General features: G+C 40.3%; 1 protein-coding gene across 5 annotated transcripts in view; it reads left to right on the top strand.

Annotated features, from left to right (window-relative positions):
• ube4b (ubiquitination factor E4B, UFD2 homolog (S. cerevisiae)) overlaps positions 1-17,951 on the top strand; it is a 36,117-nt gene that overhangs the window by 5,692 nt on the left and 12,474 nt on the right. For 2 of the 5 annotated variants that reach the window (XM_010891759.4, XM_013136493.3), the window contains exons 5-17: positions 49-196; positions 402-627; positions 1,267-1,746; positions 4,190-4,300; positions 6,103-6,244; positions 7,999-8,099; positions 11,310-11,424; positions 13,371-13,454; positions 14,367-14,423; positions 16,429-16,545; positions 17,015-17,113; positions 17,199-17,312; positions 17,551-17,749. In XM_010891759.4, the coding sequence (XP_010890061.2) occupies positions 49-196; positions 402-627; positions 1,267-1,746; positions 4,190-4,300; positions 6,103-6,244; positions 7,999-8,099; positions 11,310-11,424; positions 13,371-13,454; positions 14,367-14,423; positions 16,429-16,545; positions 17,015-17,113; positions 17,199-17,312; positions 17,551-17,749 (1,993 nt within the window). The remainder of the gene's footprint in view (positions 1-48; positions 197-401; positions 628-1,266; positions 1,747-4,189; positions 4,301-6,102; positions 6,245-7,998; positions 8,100-11,309; positions 11,425-13,370; positions 13,455-14,366; positions 14,424-16,428; positions 16,546-17,014; positions 17,114-17,198; positions 17,313-17,550; positions 17,750-17,951) is intronic. The other 3 variants (XM_010891761.4, XM_010891762.4, XM_010891760.4) reach the window with 2 other exon arrangements.

The following is a 17,951-nucleotide window of genomic DNA, read 5'->3' as shown; positions in this document are numbered from 1 at the left end:
CATCACTTGAATGGCTAGTTATTCTAATACTTTTGGAATCTCTCTTAGGAATCCAGTGACAACTCAGATGTCTCTGAAGAGCAGGCTCTGCAACTCATCTGTAAGATCCTGCGTGTCTCCTGGAAGGATCAGGACAGAGATGTAATTTTTCTCTCCTCACTCGCCACTGAGTTTCACCAGAGCAGTCCCAAAGAAGGTAAGGGGAAGATACCTGAGATACCATATAGCTTTTTTACTGTATCGCTTTTCATAGATAAGTAGATAAGGTTTTGTTATCTGAATGTAATGACTATCAACAATGTTTTTCTTTTCTTGAACACAGTGTTTCTGTAAAATAATCATAAAAATAAATGACTGTTGTGAATTGAAATTGTATGTGCGACTTGTTTTTATTCTCCCAGTCTACTCTGACTTCAAAGACCTGATTGGCCAGATCCTGATGGAGGTTCTCATGATGTCCTCCCATTCGCATGTACACAACCCCTTCGCCAGCCTGACGGCTACGTCCCAGCCAATTACTGCAGCCAAATCTTCTGACCACCACCTGACACTCGTCCCGCCCTCCAGCCAGGGCAGCAGTCCCATGGCCCCCTCGGCAGGCTCGTTTGGGTCCAGCTCTCTGTGCAGGCAAGTTCAAATTCAACATCAACCAACCCAATTATAACTGGCATTTTCATAATGAAGTTCATTACAATACAATTGATCCTATCCTAAATAAATGTTTGAAATAAAATGTAAGTTTGTTAATTTTTATTGTAATTGGGATAATTTATGGTTACAGACATCAAACTAGTAGTAATAGTTTAAAGGATAATAACATAACAGTGATAGTTTTCATAAATTTATAATTTTATTGTCGCATCAATCAATACATACAATTTATCGCGTTACATTTGTTTGTCTGTATATCACAGCTCTGTCCCTGTGGCCTCACGTCCAGCCCTTATTCCTGGGTATATACGTTAGGTTTGTGTTTTCTTTGAATTCAGCCTAAAAGGTTCTATTGGTATAGATGAGTGATGAAATTCAAACAGGGCCATTTAGTTAGTCATCTGATTCTGAGGACCTGGATGTCCCATTGGAATCCATCCTAAATGGTGTTCAATGAAATCCTTACAATTTAATCAACAAATGTATCTGCTCCCTTTTTTATTCCATCTTTTGCTTTAGTTTTATATACATATGTATTTGACTGGGCTGAAGATGGTATTATAGGAAATGATATGTAGCTCACTCAATCCCATTGTTTTGCGATGTTGTCCACAGCCTGTACGGGTATAGTCCACATTCACTGGCTTTGAACGCTGCCAGGATGACCTCTCCACCGATCCCCACCTCCAATGTCACCACGCCATTCTCTCTGCATCCCGTGGTACCATCAAGCCCCCCTACAATGTCCAACCCCTCTAGGATTTCTCTCAACTCTTCCTCTGCCCCCCTGCCCATCTCCCAGCGCTATCGGCCCTACTCTGTCACCTCTCCTTGGGGGGTCTCCACTCCCCCTAGCCCTACCCCCAGAATGGCTAGTATCCCTGGGTTTCTCCCCGGCCCTGTTCCTGTCCCTTCAGGTCTCCCTGTCCTAACCAATGCCCAAATCCCGGCTTCACCGATACCCACCGTTTCCCAGTCAATTCCCTGCCCTGCCACCAGACCACTCCCACCCACCTCCATGCCCATCCCTCTAGTGCCCCCCTCGCCCAGAGAAGCCACCCGACGAGCTGCCCTGACCGCCCGGATCCCGTCTAGGTACCTTCTCAATCACCTGTGTAACAATGAGTGATACGCAACAAGCTACCTTACTAAAACATTAACCCTCCCCTCAGCCTCCGCCACTTGTGACTTAACCCTCCCCCTAACACAATTGTATTGGGGTTGGATGTGAAAAGCTTGCTCTGTAGATTTACAGATGGTTGCAAACACTGTCAAATGAAATTAGAAGCTTTTTTTTAAGACTTACCTTTTCCATATGTCCCTTCCTTTGCGCATGCCCCTTTCTGTAGTGCCACTAGATGCTTGGTGTCCCAAACGGCACCCTGCTCATTATATAGTGGACTTCAGTTGACCAGGTCCAGGGTCCCTTGTACCAGTCTTCTTGACCTCGGGGTCCTTTCTTCCTGATCATGTCTGGTACCAATATAACACTAAAGAGGACTTCACAGAAACATATAGTGTATTCAAATCTGGACACTTTTATACATTTTTCTTTTTTCCCTTTATGATTTTGTTTAATCATATAGATCAATGTCTTTCATTTATTCTGAACAATTAAATTATTCTTGCATAATTAGTCTGCATATAGGTTATTTTTATGTGTATTTCACACTATGTTAAGGTAAAAACAGGAGTATATAATGTTTGTATGGATGTCAACCCTAATAAACATGTATGAATATATGTTTATTAGGATTGTTTAATATATGTTTATTATAGCTTTATGCAGCACTGTACTGCTTAAAGCTACTTTTACATTTCTTTATGCTTGTTAAATGCAACTAGGTTTTGAATGGAGTGTAGCCACTTGCAGTCACTACTTACCATTTTGAAAATGAACCTTTCTTGATGTGCAGCAGTGAAAAAAGCTGAATATATCAACATTGGAATGAACTACTCTGTGACTATATAATAACTAATAAATATTTCAAGGACATGATGAATGTTCATGTCGGTAGGTCTGTTTTTGACAGTCTGCCAATGACAATGTCCTACTATCCCCTACAATCTGCATTCCGTTGGATTTCCTACTGCCTCGATTTCATCTGTGGCCTGTCTCATCACAACTCCCAGTGGGTTCTGGAGAGTTGAAGATAGTGGTTCAAGTTCTTTGAAATCTGCTACAAGCCATTCTTCTTTCCAAAACTGCTTTTCAGTCAAAGCCTGAGAGGGAACTGACATTTCTTTAACAGAACACTGTCGCCTGGCAACCTCACTTGGCTTTGCAGATGCCTGGTACCCGAGGGAGTTGCTAGGGACTGTGATGTTGCTTGTCTCATTATTCATGGGGTTTCCCAGGCACTTGTCAGCTAGTAGCTCCTACACTGTGGGGGTCAGCTTGGGCGACAGAAGTGCACTGTAGACCCCTGGCCTATGTGTATTTTTCTATGGCGATTCTCCATTGATCTACATTTTATTCCATTATTTGTTTTTAACTATGTCTTGGAAACTCTCCCATGCTGTTTAGGTTTGCAGGTCATTTAAAATCCCAAACCAACACTCGATTTGCATATGTACCAGTCATCTTTGTAGAAATATGTACCCTGCCGTCCGTAAGTATTTGGGCAGTGACATGTTTTGTTTTGGCACTGTTCTCTAGGACATCGGATTTGAAATGATACTTTGACTAAAACATGGATGTACAGCCTTTCCGCGTTAATTTGAACCATTTAGAAATAACAGCAATGCGGTCTCATTAGGCGGGTGCATGCATTCCTAATATATTCATGTGAGTTGTCAATGTGTACTGTTGATTGTAGGCTTTGTGTTTGCGTATGTAGTCCATTGTTTATCTTATAGCAGGCCAGTGACCCTAAAACATACTGCTTAAGCAACCAAGGAGTTTTTCAAGGCCAAAAAAGTTTCTTGACTGACCAAGTCAATCTGAATCTGACCTGAATCCAACGAAGTATGTGTTTCACTTGATGAAGGGATACACACTCTGCCGCCACAGGCTGAGCATCACCAGGAAACATACCCAGCATCTGGATTTTAGGTTTGAAAATGTTGATAATAACTATAAGTCCTCTTAAATGGAAGACTGTGTATAATGTCAAAAAGAGGCCCAGTGATGACACAAAGCAAAGCCTGGACAAGGAGCTGGAACAGTTTAATTGAAAACAAGGAGGGAGACCCCTCAATTGTGCTGTTTTGCTTAATGTGTGTGTGACTCAATCGCATATTTAACAGTGGCACTTGTTGACAATAGTGTCTGTAGAAATGCCCTTCAGATTAAATGCAATGGTCACGCGATATGGTCAACAAGCACTACTAGGGGACTATTCTGCTGTCATCAGTTATTCACAACTAGGTTTTGGCCACAGTCCGAGTCATCCTCCTTCCCTAACCCATCCTCTCTTACCACCTGTCCAAACTGTCCATGTCCATCTGTTTGTTTTTTCACTTATTTTCTGTCCCTCCCATTCTCACACCCTGTTCTCCTTTATTTCTCGTTTCTCCTTTCATCCCTCTACACCAGCCCTCTCTCCCTCCTGTTCGTCGCCCTTTCTGACATGTCTCAAGACAGCAGCGATGAGGAGCCAGGGGATGAGCAGGAGGAGGATTTTGCACATGTTCAGTTTGGGTCAAGGTATACACCGCTGCACGGTGTGAGTGTGTTCAACAGATGTACTGGCTAGTAGTGTGACAAGCCTGGCCACTAACAGCTGAGGCTGCAGCCCGAGTGGTGCCCCTATTTCTTACACACTGCGTCCGTTTTGACTGTCAAAATAGTGCATTGGTTAAGGAATATGGTCCCATTTGTAGGTCGAGATCTTTTTCCCCTCAGCGTTAACCACTTGGTTTGCAGCAGGTTGAAAGTCCTTGGAAATGCTCTTTCACTTTCATCGAAATCATTGATCAGATACTGTTATCCATTTTTAAATGTAGGCCTCTGAAGTCGTTTTCCATCCAATCATATGCACACACACGTGAAGAGGTGCAGTCCTATGGTTGCCGTACACGTCTTGATTCCACCCCGGGAAAGTTTAACTATTACTTCTCTTGCATGACTTCGACAGGGATGGGGGATTAGCCTAGAAATTGCTTGACAAAACGAAATAGATTGCTAATTCCAAAACAAATGTAAATGTGCCATTTACCTTGATTTGAACCCAGAAAAACACTTCCGCAATATATCCCCCAGTAAGGTATAGACATTAGTTAAACCATTAATCTTTTGCCCCGCCAGTCATGTTTACGCTAATGTCAGTGATTCTTTTTTTGGTCATAGAATTGACAAATAACTTACTATGTCTTCCCTATTCAACATTTGTATATAAATATATGTACCTAAACCTATAAACTAACATAAAGATACAAACATATGTTCGCCACCTTGCTTTGAAGTAGCCTATCTTATGCTTTTTTCCCCAGGATCATTGTATTAAGACAATTATTACTAGTATTTTCTATCAAGGACGGCCAACCAACCACCAGGAGAGTTGTTGCGTGTGAAGGCCTTTGCCCCACTCAAAACATTGTCCTCTATACATAAGCTACAGACAGGTTGAGAAATTCTTGAATTTAGGGGCCAGGTTACTCTCTTATGGGGGGTGCCCAGGGCACAAATAACTCTGTTCTGTCAAAGTGGGAATCGGCAGTTGAAATAAAGACTTTCACACACCCTGTTTTGGTAAAAAGCTGAGTGATTTGGCAATGTAACAACTGAAAAGTATAGATGTGTTTGCAGGGATTGACCATCCATGCTATCAAAGTGCCTGCATTGACCAACTGTCCCCACAATCTCATAACTTCCCTTTGTTGCAATTGATGTTGCACTGTTGTTTCATCATGCCTATTAAGAGCACCCTTTGTCCTTCGCAAATTAGCTGCCTTTAAAGCAACTTGAGATGTAGCAGTTCTATTTCTCATTTTGGAGTTAATCCAGAATTGCATGAGGTGCTTAATGAATCTGTACTATAGATTATGAAGGCAAAAACTTGGGGTACCATTAAGACAATGCAGAGAATACCAGGTGTTTTAAAAAGTAACTGAGCCTGAAGTAAACAGACAGCAAAATTAATAAAGATAGTAAGTCTGTACGCGTGTATCAGGTGATGTAGTGGGGATGTTTCAATTGTGCACTAGTTATGAGTATTGCTGAGCATTAAACTGATAGGCAGCAATTGTGTGTCCATTTTTGTTTAACTTCATGTTGAATGATTACAATATCAAACTTCTCTTTAGTAGATTATTAAAGGAATTTTCAGACATGCATGTTATCAAGTCATGCTTACTTGCAAAACTAATGTTTGTCATTTCTTTCAGGAGAACTCGAGTGGCTTATTTACTTGCCCAATAAGGCTTTTCTTGCTCTTGTTCTGCTAGCCTATTCTCTTTTATTTGTAATGACATTCGTTTTGTATCTATTTCCTCCCTCTCTCTGTGTAGTCTGGGTGCGGCAGGAGGGGGAATGGCCTCAGAATCCTGCAGTGACCGTTTCACTATTGAACCATGCAAGGAGACCGAGATGCTCAACTACCTCATCGAGCGCTTTGACAGTGTAGGCATGGAGGAAAGGAAGGCACCGAAGGTAAATTGTAAACCCCACAAAAACATGGCTTTCCACTAGACACACATTCATTTGGAATAATTTTGCCTAATAAGCAGAACCAATTTTTATTAAACACTGTTGTAAGACAAACAAATCTTATCATTCTTTTCCAGTTTTTAAAAATAATCGCCCTGCCTTGGATAATTTCCCTTGTACTTGTTAACAACTGGGATAGAATGAAATGTTATTGTAAAATAATAATCTTACAAGTATTCACACAACAGTGAAAATATGCTAAACTAAGCAAATAATAAGTTGTCATAATAGGGGTAAAAATTCCAAATGACTACCTGATGGAACTGGATTTTGACCGTTTCAAGATTAATTCCAACTAGTCCATTAATTAATGTAACTATTGAATTGAATATATAAAGAGAGTATTACAATTACAGTACAAGTATCAAAGATATGTTCTCCGGAGACTGAAGATGCAGGCAGGTGAGGAAAATGCAAGAGCCCTTTCCCAAACTCAAACTAAAGGTGTGGGGTTTGGTTTACTGTCCTAAGGATAACAAAACTAGTCTTGAAGAATAGTACCCCTTATCGTCTAGGGACACATTCAAATCTATGCCTGACATCATGTTGTAAAACAGTGATCTACTCATGGGTTCAGCATAGGGGGATTAAGGCAGGACCCTAGGTTCTGTAGTCAGACCAGAGATAAACAATTGTAACAAACATTCTGATAAATGAACATGACCAGACACACAGAGTATTGGCTCGGAGAGGACAACTGAGGACATAATTATGAATGGGTATACTGAAGAATCATTGAATATGTAAATAAAGACAGAATTGACATTTCGGTTCCATCATACTCAATATCTCTCCATCACAGTTCTAAGGTCCTTTTGTGTAGTAGTGTTATTTTTTTATTTTTTTTAACAACAATCTGATGAACCTCAAAGACCAAATAGGATTTCAGGGAGTGCTTTTAGCTAACAGGTGCTCCTGAAAACTGTAAATAAACATCCTAGGCTATTAGCTAGTTAATGCCAAACTCTACCATGCATCAAGATGAAAGATTTCTCACAATGCAATAAATACCATGAAGCTTAACTAAAATTGAGCTCTTTGAAAAGGAGGCAGTGACCCTCTTGTGACCTAAAGGGCAGGAGTTTATCATTGAAAGACAAATTACTTGTTCCATTTTTCTCATGCAAATCCTCACAAAGAGCACTTTGTTAAAAAGTATTTTTTTTTTGTCTTGGACAATGTAGGTAACAAAATCATTAGAAATCTGAAATGAATTCCGAATGCAGTAGCACGGATTATAACAAACACCAAAAGGAGGGAAAACACAACCTATTTTAAAATTCCTTATTGAGTCATTTAGAACGCATGTGCAATGAGTGCATGATCCCAAATGACTGGAGGCAGCAAAATATGTACCAATTTTCCATTCACAGCCTTGCTCCTTTTTGTTTAACCACTAGTGAATATGTATTGGAGAATTATATTGATAATTCTTTGGACTCTGTTGTAGCCTCTGTTTTTAAAACATCATATAAAGCTGCTTTAGTAGCATTCAATTGGAATTCTATATATTTGATATATTATAGTGGTTTGCTTGACATCTGCAAATTCTTTATGATGTTCTCAGTTCCACTTAAAATTCATATTATGAGCCCAACAACTATGACACACACAATGTTCCACTCCATTATGATTCAGATTTAGGCTATATCATCTTCACCTGAGCACACATCTCTCCTCTCTCTCTATCTTCTCAGATTTGCAGCCACCCCAGTGTTAGCCAGCTCCTCAGCAACATACGCTCGCAGTGTATTTCCCATGCTGCTCTTGTTCTTCAAGGTGCCCTCACGCAGCCCAGGTCAGTCTGACACTTTCCTTTCCCTTTGTTAAATAATGGGGTCATAATATACTGGAGTCCCTGTACATTACGATTGTGCAATACTTGGAATGATACAGCTCTGGAAAAAGATTAAGAGACCACTGGACCTTTATCTTTCCTTTCCAAAAAAATCAAAAGGGAAGGTTTTGAGTGAGGAACTGTATTAGTACACCATTTACAAATGGTGACGCTTTGTGTACATAATCCTCCCATTTCAAGGCATCAGAAGTATTGGGACAATTAACAGACGTTTCAGGTTAGGCAGTGTAGTTTAATCCCCACAGTATATTTTGACTGATTGCCAGAAGCGAAATACTGCCAGGAGGAAAACAATGTGTTTCTTTAGATCCCATCAGCGGTCAATGCAGTGGTCTTCTGCCAATGCTGAATACTAAAGTATAATGCAAGCATATTGTCAATTACATTTCATCCCCTGGAAATATTTTTTACTTTCAAAATACTGCTTTTAGGGCACATTCCTGCCACAACATCTCAATTGGGTTTAGGTTTGGACTTTGAGTAGGCCATTCCAAAACTGCTTTTTAACCCTTTCCAAAACTGCTTTTTAACCCTTTCCAAACGGAACACTGAGCTATGATATGGTACTGATTGTGATGTTATGGGGCTTTTGAACTTGTGAGCTGACTGCTTCAATCTGTTGGCCAAAGTTAGTGGTATGGTAGGCCCCAACGAACATGTAATACAAAACATAAACAGACAAACTCCATTGTGAAAAATATGCAATAAATCAGATTATTTTTATTTTTTTAAATACATTTTCACGCCAGTGTAACCAGAACTATGTACAATGAACGTCCATTAATAATGTCCAACCAACTATCAGACATCAGAATGATGGTGGAACCACTCGATCAGGTTTGGCAGCATTGAACTGATGGTGAAACCATTCAATCAGGTTTGGCAGCACTGAACTTCTTCAGAATCAAAATCCAGTAAATTTCCAGGAAATTTGCACCCAGATTTTTGCTTTGTGTAACGATGCTGCCCGTGGTAGAGAACATATAGCAACAGAATAGACTATAGGGACAGAATACACACACAATGACTCTGTTGTTTACATTGCATGCTCTTTGCGTGTTTCAGGGCTTATGTGCCGGGTTCAAGATGGGCTCCAATTTCTGGTTTGATCAAGTGATGCTACTAACAGCAGCTGCATACATTGTACCTTGCAGTGTGCCATGTTCTGCTCGTCAGGGTAAACAGAGCAGTAAAGTGCGTTTACAGCCACTTATGACAGAAATGTGAATTAAATAACATTTGATAGACACTCACCTAAAGGATTATTAGGAACACCTGTTCAATTTCTCATTAATGCAATTATCTAATCAACCAATCACATGGCAGTTGCTTCAATGCATTTAGGGGTGTGGTCCTGGTCAAGACAATCTCCTGAACTCCAAACTGAATGTCAGAAAGGGAAAGAAAGGTGATTTAAGCAATTTTGAGCGTGGCATGGTTGTTGGTGCCAGACGGGCCGGTCTGAGTATTTCACAATCTGCTCAGTTACTGGGATTTTCACGCACAACCATTTCTAGGGTTTACAAAGAATGGTGTGAAAAAGGAAAACATCCAGTATGCGGCAGTTCTGTGGGCGAAAATGCCTTGTTGATGCTAGAGGTCAGAGGAGAATGGGCCGACTGATTCAAGCTGATAGAAGAGCAACTTTGACTGAAATAACCACTCGTTACAACCGAGGTATGCAGCAAAGCATTTGTGAAGCCACAACACACACAACCTTGAGCTACAACAGCAGAAGACCCCACCGGGTACCACTCATCTCCACTACAAATAGGAAAAAGAGGCTACAATTTGCACGAGCTCACCAAAATTGGACAGTTGTAGACTGGAAGAATGTTGCCTGGTCTGATGAGTCTCGATTTCTGTTGAGACATTCAGATGGTAGAGTCAGAATTTGGCATCAACAGAATGAGAACATGGATCCATCATGCCTTGTTACCACTGTGCAGGCTGGTGGTGGTGGTGTAATGGTGTGGGTGATGTTTTCTTGGCACACTTTAGGCCCCTTAGTGCCAATTGAGCATCGTTTAAATGCCACGGCCTACCTGAGCATTGTTTCTGACCATGTACCCATCCTCTGATGGCTACTTCCAGCAGGATAATGCACCATGTCACAAAGCTCGAATAATTTCAAATTGGTTTCTTGAACATGACAATGAGTTCACTGTACTGAAATGGCCCCCACAGTCACCAGATCTCAACCCAATAGAGCATCTTTGGGATGTGGTGGAACGGGAGCTTCGTGCCCTTGATGTGCATCCCTCAAATCTCCAAGATGCTATCCTATCAATATGGGCCAACATTTCTAAAGAATGCTTTCAGCACCATGTTGAATCAATGCAACGTAGAATTAAGGCAGTTCTGAAGGCGATAGGGGGTCAAACACAGTATTAGTATGGTGTTCCTAATAATCCTTTAGGTGAGTGTATATTCAGACTTGGTGTTAAAAGTCTATAATGATTTAATTGTTTTTAATCACCGCAATAGATTATATGCATGTTTTTATTAAGTCTACAGTTGGATTGGCCATGACTACATGATACAAACCTGCATAAAGTGGGCAGCCCTTTAAGTCTTACTGTCCAATCATCAGATTTCAACCTCTGTACTTAAAAGTAAAGGTAGCCTTCTAAATAACTGACTTGAGTAAAGAGTAAAGTACTAGCTACGAAAGTCAATAAACAAACAAGACTTAATCCATTAGTTATTGGTTTAACATTCTTACACCTTAGGCCAGCCAAATTGAATCTCTTGTACATGTCTTTCCCAAGTAATTCAGTTCACTATGACAAATGAGAACTGTTCCACTAATCAGACGAAATGCATAAAATAAGTATTTAAAAGTTATAAAGACAAGATTACACAAATTGAACTATAAACTGTGAATGTATAGTTATTGTTTATTCATACTCTATGCAATACACAATGCAATTATTGTGAATGGCACATGGTAATCTTGCATTGATACACAAAAGATATATATGCATTTTGGGTCCCTGTTTGCATTTATGTGTTTTTAAACATATTAATGTGGTTTATATTAGGCTGTCTTAATGGACACGGTTTCTCATGGCCTTATTGTTCTATTGTCTTCTTAATATAGCATGTTAGTGTAGCTGCACTGTAATGTGTGGTTGTGTCATCACTCAGGAGCCCTCTGCAGCAGTCCCTGCTGGTGCCCTACATGCTGTGCCGGAACCTGCCATACGGTTTCATTCAGGAGCTGGTTCGTATGACCCATGGAGAGGAAGAGGTTTTCAGACAGGTGGGTCGACTGACAGACTGGCACACCTGCATACAGAGACTCCCATTGCATAAAGACATGCATGTGCCTGTACAGTTTGGTCCGGTAATAATTGGACACTGACGCAGGTTTTCTTACTTTGACTGTTAACCGAAATGTATTCAAGTTTTACAGTTAAAAAATGAACACTGGCTTAAAGTGCAGTTTCTCAGCTTTAATTTGAGGGTATTCACATCCAAATTGGAAGAATGGTTTAGGAATTCCATCTCAATATGTAGCCCCACTTATTCAAGGGACCAGAAGTATTTGGACAATTGACTCAAAAGCGGTTTCACAGACAGGTGTGGGCTGTCTTCATTTATTTCTTCATCAATTAAGCAGGTATACGGTCTGGAGTAGATTGGGGTGGCATTTGCATTTGGGGTGGCATTCGTACAGAGCCAAAGTTATGAAAATGATGTCAGTGTTCATATATTTCCGTACCTAGCTGTATATACTAAGTAGCCAGTTTATTATGTACCCCCAGCTATTACAGGGTCGAATCACACATTCGCTCCAGAACAGCCTGAATTATTCAGGTAATGGATTATATGTGGTGTCTGGAATATTTTCCAAAATGCTATGGCCTGCTTGGTGTTGAACTTCTTGTTGAAGCTTGCATCCATTGCAGGGCCATGGTGCTCTAATGTGGAGCAACAAGGTGAGCTTTCCCTCCCTACAAACTGGCAAAGGTCAAACCCTATGCCGGTCCCCGGGCTCTTTGTTCTGCCACCTCTGGGGTTTTGGCTGTCCCGCCCCTATGGGAAGTACAGTCAAAACTCTTCTCTGTTGTTGCATGCAGTGGTGGAGCAGTCTTACTCTTATCTGCCAGTTTTCTGAAAACATCACAAAACCCTAGTTTTTTAAAGGTGTTCCTATAAAAACACAATTTATTATTTTTGTAGTACCGACTTCAGCACTGACTGATAATTAATTTGTGACCGTCGTAGATTGTACTTACTGTACTGTTGACTTGTATGTCACTCTAAGTGTCTGCTAAATGACTGAAATACAAATGTAACACGGTGCTGTACCTAATAAACTGGCTACTGATTGTACATGGAGACCAATGTACATATATGCACATGTGCTGTTATTTGATAATAAATTGTAAATGGTAAAAAACATTTGGTTGAAAATACACTCAATAGCTACTTCATTTTGATAGACCTGCCTAATAATGTAAATACCGAAACAGATGATCGTGTGGCTTTCAATTTAATGTATAAAGCATGGACTGACATGCTCAAGGTTTAGTTGTTTTTCAGCCAAACTTAAAAATGGGAAGAAAACCTGACATGAGCTACTTTGGCCATGGTATGATTGTTAATCCCAGACTTGGTGGTTCCAGAATCTCTGAAACTGTTTCAAAGAGTACAGACTGCAGTTGGGCTACAGCAACTGAAGACCAATAATGGCTTCCACTCCTGTCAGCTAAGATCACCAACAGATCACCAAGAGTGGATTTAAGATTGCTTTTTTTTCCCGCCCAGTCTGACAAATTTTGATTTCTGCTGCAAAGTGCAGTGCCGATGGTTGGGTCAGCATTTAGAATAAACTGCGTGTCTCCCTGTATCCATTTTGCCTGAAGTCAACTGTTGAAGCTCAGTCTAATAGAGAACCTTTGGAATGAGTTGGAAAGGGTGGTTTAAAGCATGAATCTGGCCACAAAATCTGCGGTGACTGCGTAATGCTACCAGGTCAGCATGTGACAAAAGGAATGTTTCCTGCACCTTGTTGAATCCATGCCACAAAGAATTCAGGCTGTTCTGTACGCAGACGTTGGTCCTGCCTGATACCCCATAGGTGTACCAATTAAAGTAGAAAACGTTATATATTGTACCAAGTTGTCCTGTACACTTCATTGTGTTTTTTGCTGTCTTGAATGTGGCACAATCCGCTGCTCATTTGTTTTCCTTGTGTTTCAGATTTTTGTTCCAGTTCTTCATGGACTGGGTCTGGCTGTTAAAGAATGTTCATTTGACAGTGACAATTTCAAATTTCCCCTAATGGTAAGCTGATAACCAAGGAATAATGTGTTCCTGTGGTGCAGTTGTAGATTGTCTTTAACAGCATTTGTCCCCACATACAGTGGCTTCGGAAAGTATTCGAGCCCTTTTAATTTTCTAAAAATGTTGTTAAATACTGAATTCATTATTGATTAAATTTTTCTCCACTGTCAGTCTTCCCTTCAAAACTAACATATTTTTTGAAACTTTTAGATGAAATTAAAACTGAAATATCTTTCAATTACTTGATGTTGGTGTAGTGTTTAGCTGGGTCAGATTTAGCTCAAAATTTTTTTTATACTGTCTGAATCCTGTTTCCTAGTCCAGCTACAATTATATACAAATAATACTAGTTGTTTCGTAATTTTATGTTTAATGCTCGCAATTCAAAATACTTTGAACGACTTTACCAGAGAGACTGAGAGTTGAATACCCGTTTTGAATTAATGGTCACTGCTATTCATCTTGAGCCAACAAGGTAATTGTAACCGTACAGCGTAATATTTCCGTTATTAGTCTTCTTAGATAACTAGTTTTCAAAAAACATTAAGACTTTTGCGTTTGACTAAGATACTGTATAGTTGTCCAGCTTAGACAATAAACTCCTTATATTTAAGTGCAAAAACCTATGATTTTAGAAAACATGGATTGTCAATATATACGGGATTACTACAAACAGTGGTTACCTTTCCAGAGTTTGTCTTGGTCAGTCTGTCTCTTAAGGCTGCATGCGTGTGTTAGGATGAAATCTTTTATCTCCCAAGTGATTTAATTGGATTCTATTTTACTTATAAAACGTAATTTGCTTCTACAAAGTGTCTAAGTTGCCTACAAATTTTACTTCCAATGGTCAGGGTTATTAGGCTATTTCTGAAGTCATTTTAATTTGAATATTTACTTTTTTTTTTCCTACAGGCATTAGCTGAGCTCTGTGAAATCAAGTTTGGGAAGACTCACCCTGTGTGCAATTTGGTGAGTTTGCTGAAAGAGATGGAGCTTTCTATCCCAGTATATCTATAAAAGAGGTTGGCAAGAATCTCTTCCTGTGTATCTCAAACCTTGACGGAGGTGGTCAGTTATGTATTACGATAGTGTTAACTGCTGTGCCTCCTGCAAGGCCGAATGTGATTTTGTGAATTGACGCCCCGTCTGTCTTTTGAATTATAGCAGTGAGGAATGTTGCATGTCTTTTTTTTCATAATACATTAACACAGATTTATAGATTTCATTCTCAAGGAACCTAAAGGTGAAGGACTTCTCCCAAAAGGCACTATATTATGTTGTTGTACTTTTAACCAAGTCCCAGTGGTACTGGATTCTCCCTTCTTAAGAATGACTTAGTCATTTCGTGGTAATCTAATGTACGGTTAGGTCCAGAAATATTTGGACACTTACATACTTTTTTTACTATTTTGTTTGCCAAAATACACTCAGATTGCAGTTAAATAATGAATATGCGCTTAAAGTGCAGTCTCTCAGCTTTAATCTGAGGGTATTCACATCCAAATTGGAGGAAGGGTTTAGGAATGACATGTCTTTAATATGTAGCCCCACTCTTTTTAAGGTACCAAAAGTTATTGGACAATTGATTTAAAAGCTGTTTCATGGACAGGTGTGGCCTTCACATCAATTAAGTAGGTAAAAGGTCTGGAGTTGATTCCAGGTGTGGCATTCACATTTGGAAGCTGTTACTGTGAACCCTCAACATGTGGTCAAAGGAGCTCTCAATGCAGGTGAAACAGAGATGGCAGGAGCATTAGGAGCGGCCAAATCAACTGTTTGGTACTTTCTGAGAAAAAAGAATGCTCTGGTGAGCTCTGCAACACAAAAAGGCCTGGATGTCCACGGAAGACAACAGTGATGGATGATCGTACGATCCTTTCCATGGTAAAGAAAAAACCCTTCACAACATCCAGCCAAGTGAAGAACACTCCACGAGGTAGGCATATCATTATCCAAGTCCACCATGAAGACTTCATGAGAGCAAATACAGAGGGTTCACCACAAGGTGCAAACCATTCATAAGCCTAGAGAATAGAAAGGCCAGATTAGACTTTGCCAAAAAACATTAAAAAAAAAAAGCCAGCCCAACTCCGGAACAGCGTTCTTTGTACCGTTGAAACTAAGATCAACCTGTACCAGAATGATGGGAAGAAAAAAGTATGGAGAAGGCTTGGAATGGCACGATCTGAAGCATATACCACATCTGTAAAACCCGGGGGAGTCAGTGGGATGGCATGAGCAGGCATGGCTTCTAGTGTTTATTGATGAATAATTATTTGTAAATTGTACGTTTCTATTAATTATTTTTATGCTGTAAAGCGCTTAAAGGGCTCAGGTGTAAAAGAGACCCTGGCCTCAGTCTGACTGTCTCTGTATAAATGAAGCAGCCGGTTGAATTCTGAGGTGTATAGGGATATACTGTCTGCCCAGATTCAGCCAAAGGTGTGTTTTAAGGTTAAAAAATATAATATTCTGCAATGGCCTAGTCAGTCCACTGATCTCAACCCGATCAGGCATGCTACTTTTGAAGACAAAACTCAAGGGAGAAAGACCCACGAACAAACAACTACTGAAGACAGCTACAGTAAAGGCCTGGCAATGCATCACAAAGGAGGAATACAGTGTTTGGTGATGTCCTTGCATTTCAGATTTCATGCAGTCATTGCCTGCAAAAGATTGTTGACAAAGTATTAAAAAATATTGTTTTATGATTGTGTTAATTTGTCCAATTACATTTGAGCCCCTGAAATAAGAGGTCTGTATATGAAAATGATTGCAATTCCTAAATGTTTTGTACAATATTTTTGTTCAACCCCTTGAATTAAAGCTGAAAGTCTGCACTTCAGTAGCGTCTCGGTTGTTTCATTTCAAATCCATTGACGTGGCATACAGAGCCAAAATGATAAACTCTGTCCGTGTCCAGATAATTCCGGACCTGATTGTATGTGTCATTAATGAAAGTCTGTGTTTCCAGATGACGTCTCTTCCTCTGTGGTGTCCCAAGTCTCTGAGCCCGGGGACTGGCAGAGAAGTCCAGAGACTGTCTTACCTGGGAGCCTTTTTCAGCCTGTCAGTGTTTGCTGAGGATGACGTGAGTGAGATAACCTTGGACACTAATGGTTAAAGATGTTTTACGGTTCAAACAACAAAGTCTGCCATGTGGTTGGCTAAACGCCTTAATGATGGGACTGGAGAAATGTAATCAAATTTATGAACCTAGAGTAAATGTACCCCAGATCTGAGTAATGTACCTGATTTTCAAGTTTAAGTCTATCAGAATGAGTCTGTTTTGGCCCAACAGGCTGAAAAGCGAGAGCCATTTTGCCTGTGAGCACTGTTTGTCCCTGGGAATTTTTGTGAACTATGTATTTATTTATTTTTCACTGTTGTTGGTTTTTTTTGTGTGTATTGTATTTATGCCTTACAAAAGGCTAAATTAACAGCACCCAGAGCAAAAACTTTCATTGATTGCTTGACATTATCAGAATTATGTTCTGTTCTGTTCTGTTTCTTTCACCAGCTAAGGAGTATTTAATTATTTGTTGTCTCTTCCCCCTTAGACCAAAGTGGGTGACAAGTACTTTTCGGGCCCTGCAATTACCATGGAAAACACTCGTGTGGTCAGCCAGTCCTTGCAGCACTACCTAGAGTCTGCACGGGTGAGTAGCAACCCCCTGGGTCTATCATAGCTTCTGATTTGCCTCAAGTTGACATGATATAAGCATTCTTCATATTCTTCATCAGGGTGACTTGTTTAAAATTCTCCACAATATACTACTGAATGGAGAGACAAGGGAGGTAGCTCTTAACTACATGGCAGCTGTGGTCAATCGGAATGTAAAGAAAGCCCAGATGCAGGTAAGAGATGTTAAGAAGTGTGCTCTTAGTCTGTATTGATGAATCTATGAAGATGTCTGTTGTGGATGTTTATGATGGCTCACCCGAACATCTGGAGAGCGAATGGAATCCTTGCACATTATCACCCCTCCCCCCATTAAGAAATAGTAAAGGTGTGTGACTGCTCCACTCCTTAAATCATTGAAAGTGATTCAGCAGTTTATCATTTTTTATTTAATACCTTCCCCACCTCTCTCAGACAGACGACAAGCTGGTGTCTACGGATGGCTTCATGATCAACTTCCTGTCGGTGCTGCAACAGTTGAGCATGAAAATCAAGCTGGAGACTGTGGATCCCTACTACATCTTCCACCCACGCTGCCGCCTGCAGGTCAGCCCTGAGGAGACCAGGCTCAAGGCCACCATGGAGGAGCTCAAGTCCTGGCTAGCCGAGATTCGTGAGTGGACACCCTTATTTCTTCTTTGGCCAACAAAAAGTGAAAAATCTCTGGCACTACTGGCATAGCTTCAATTGACTTTAAGTCTCCTCACCAGTCATCTTCCACAACAAGTTACACCATGTGTTTTGTGCACCCAAGCACCAATTGCTATGTTTTAAGATTTTTGGGTGTGCTGCGCAGCTGAGCTTTGTCGCCAGCG

The sequence above is a fragment of the Esox lucius genome, chromosome 12, assembly GCF_011004845.1.
Source record: "Esox lucius isolate fEsoLuc1 chromosome 12, fEsoLuc1.pri, whole genome shotgun sequence".
Taxonomy (NCBI): Eukaryota; Metazoa; Chordata; class Actinopteri; order Esociformes; family Esocidae; genus Esox; species Esox lucius.
Note: the sequence above shows the minus strand (reverse complement) of the source record. Positions and strands in the feature narration are given on the sequence as shown.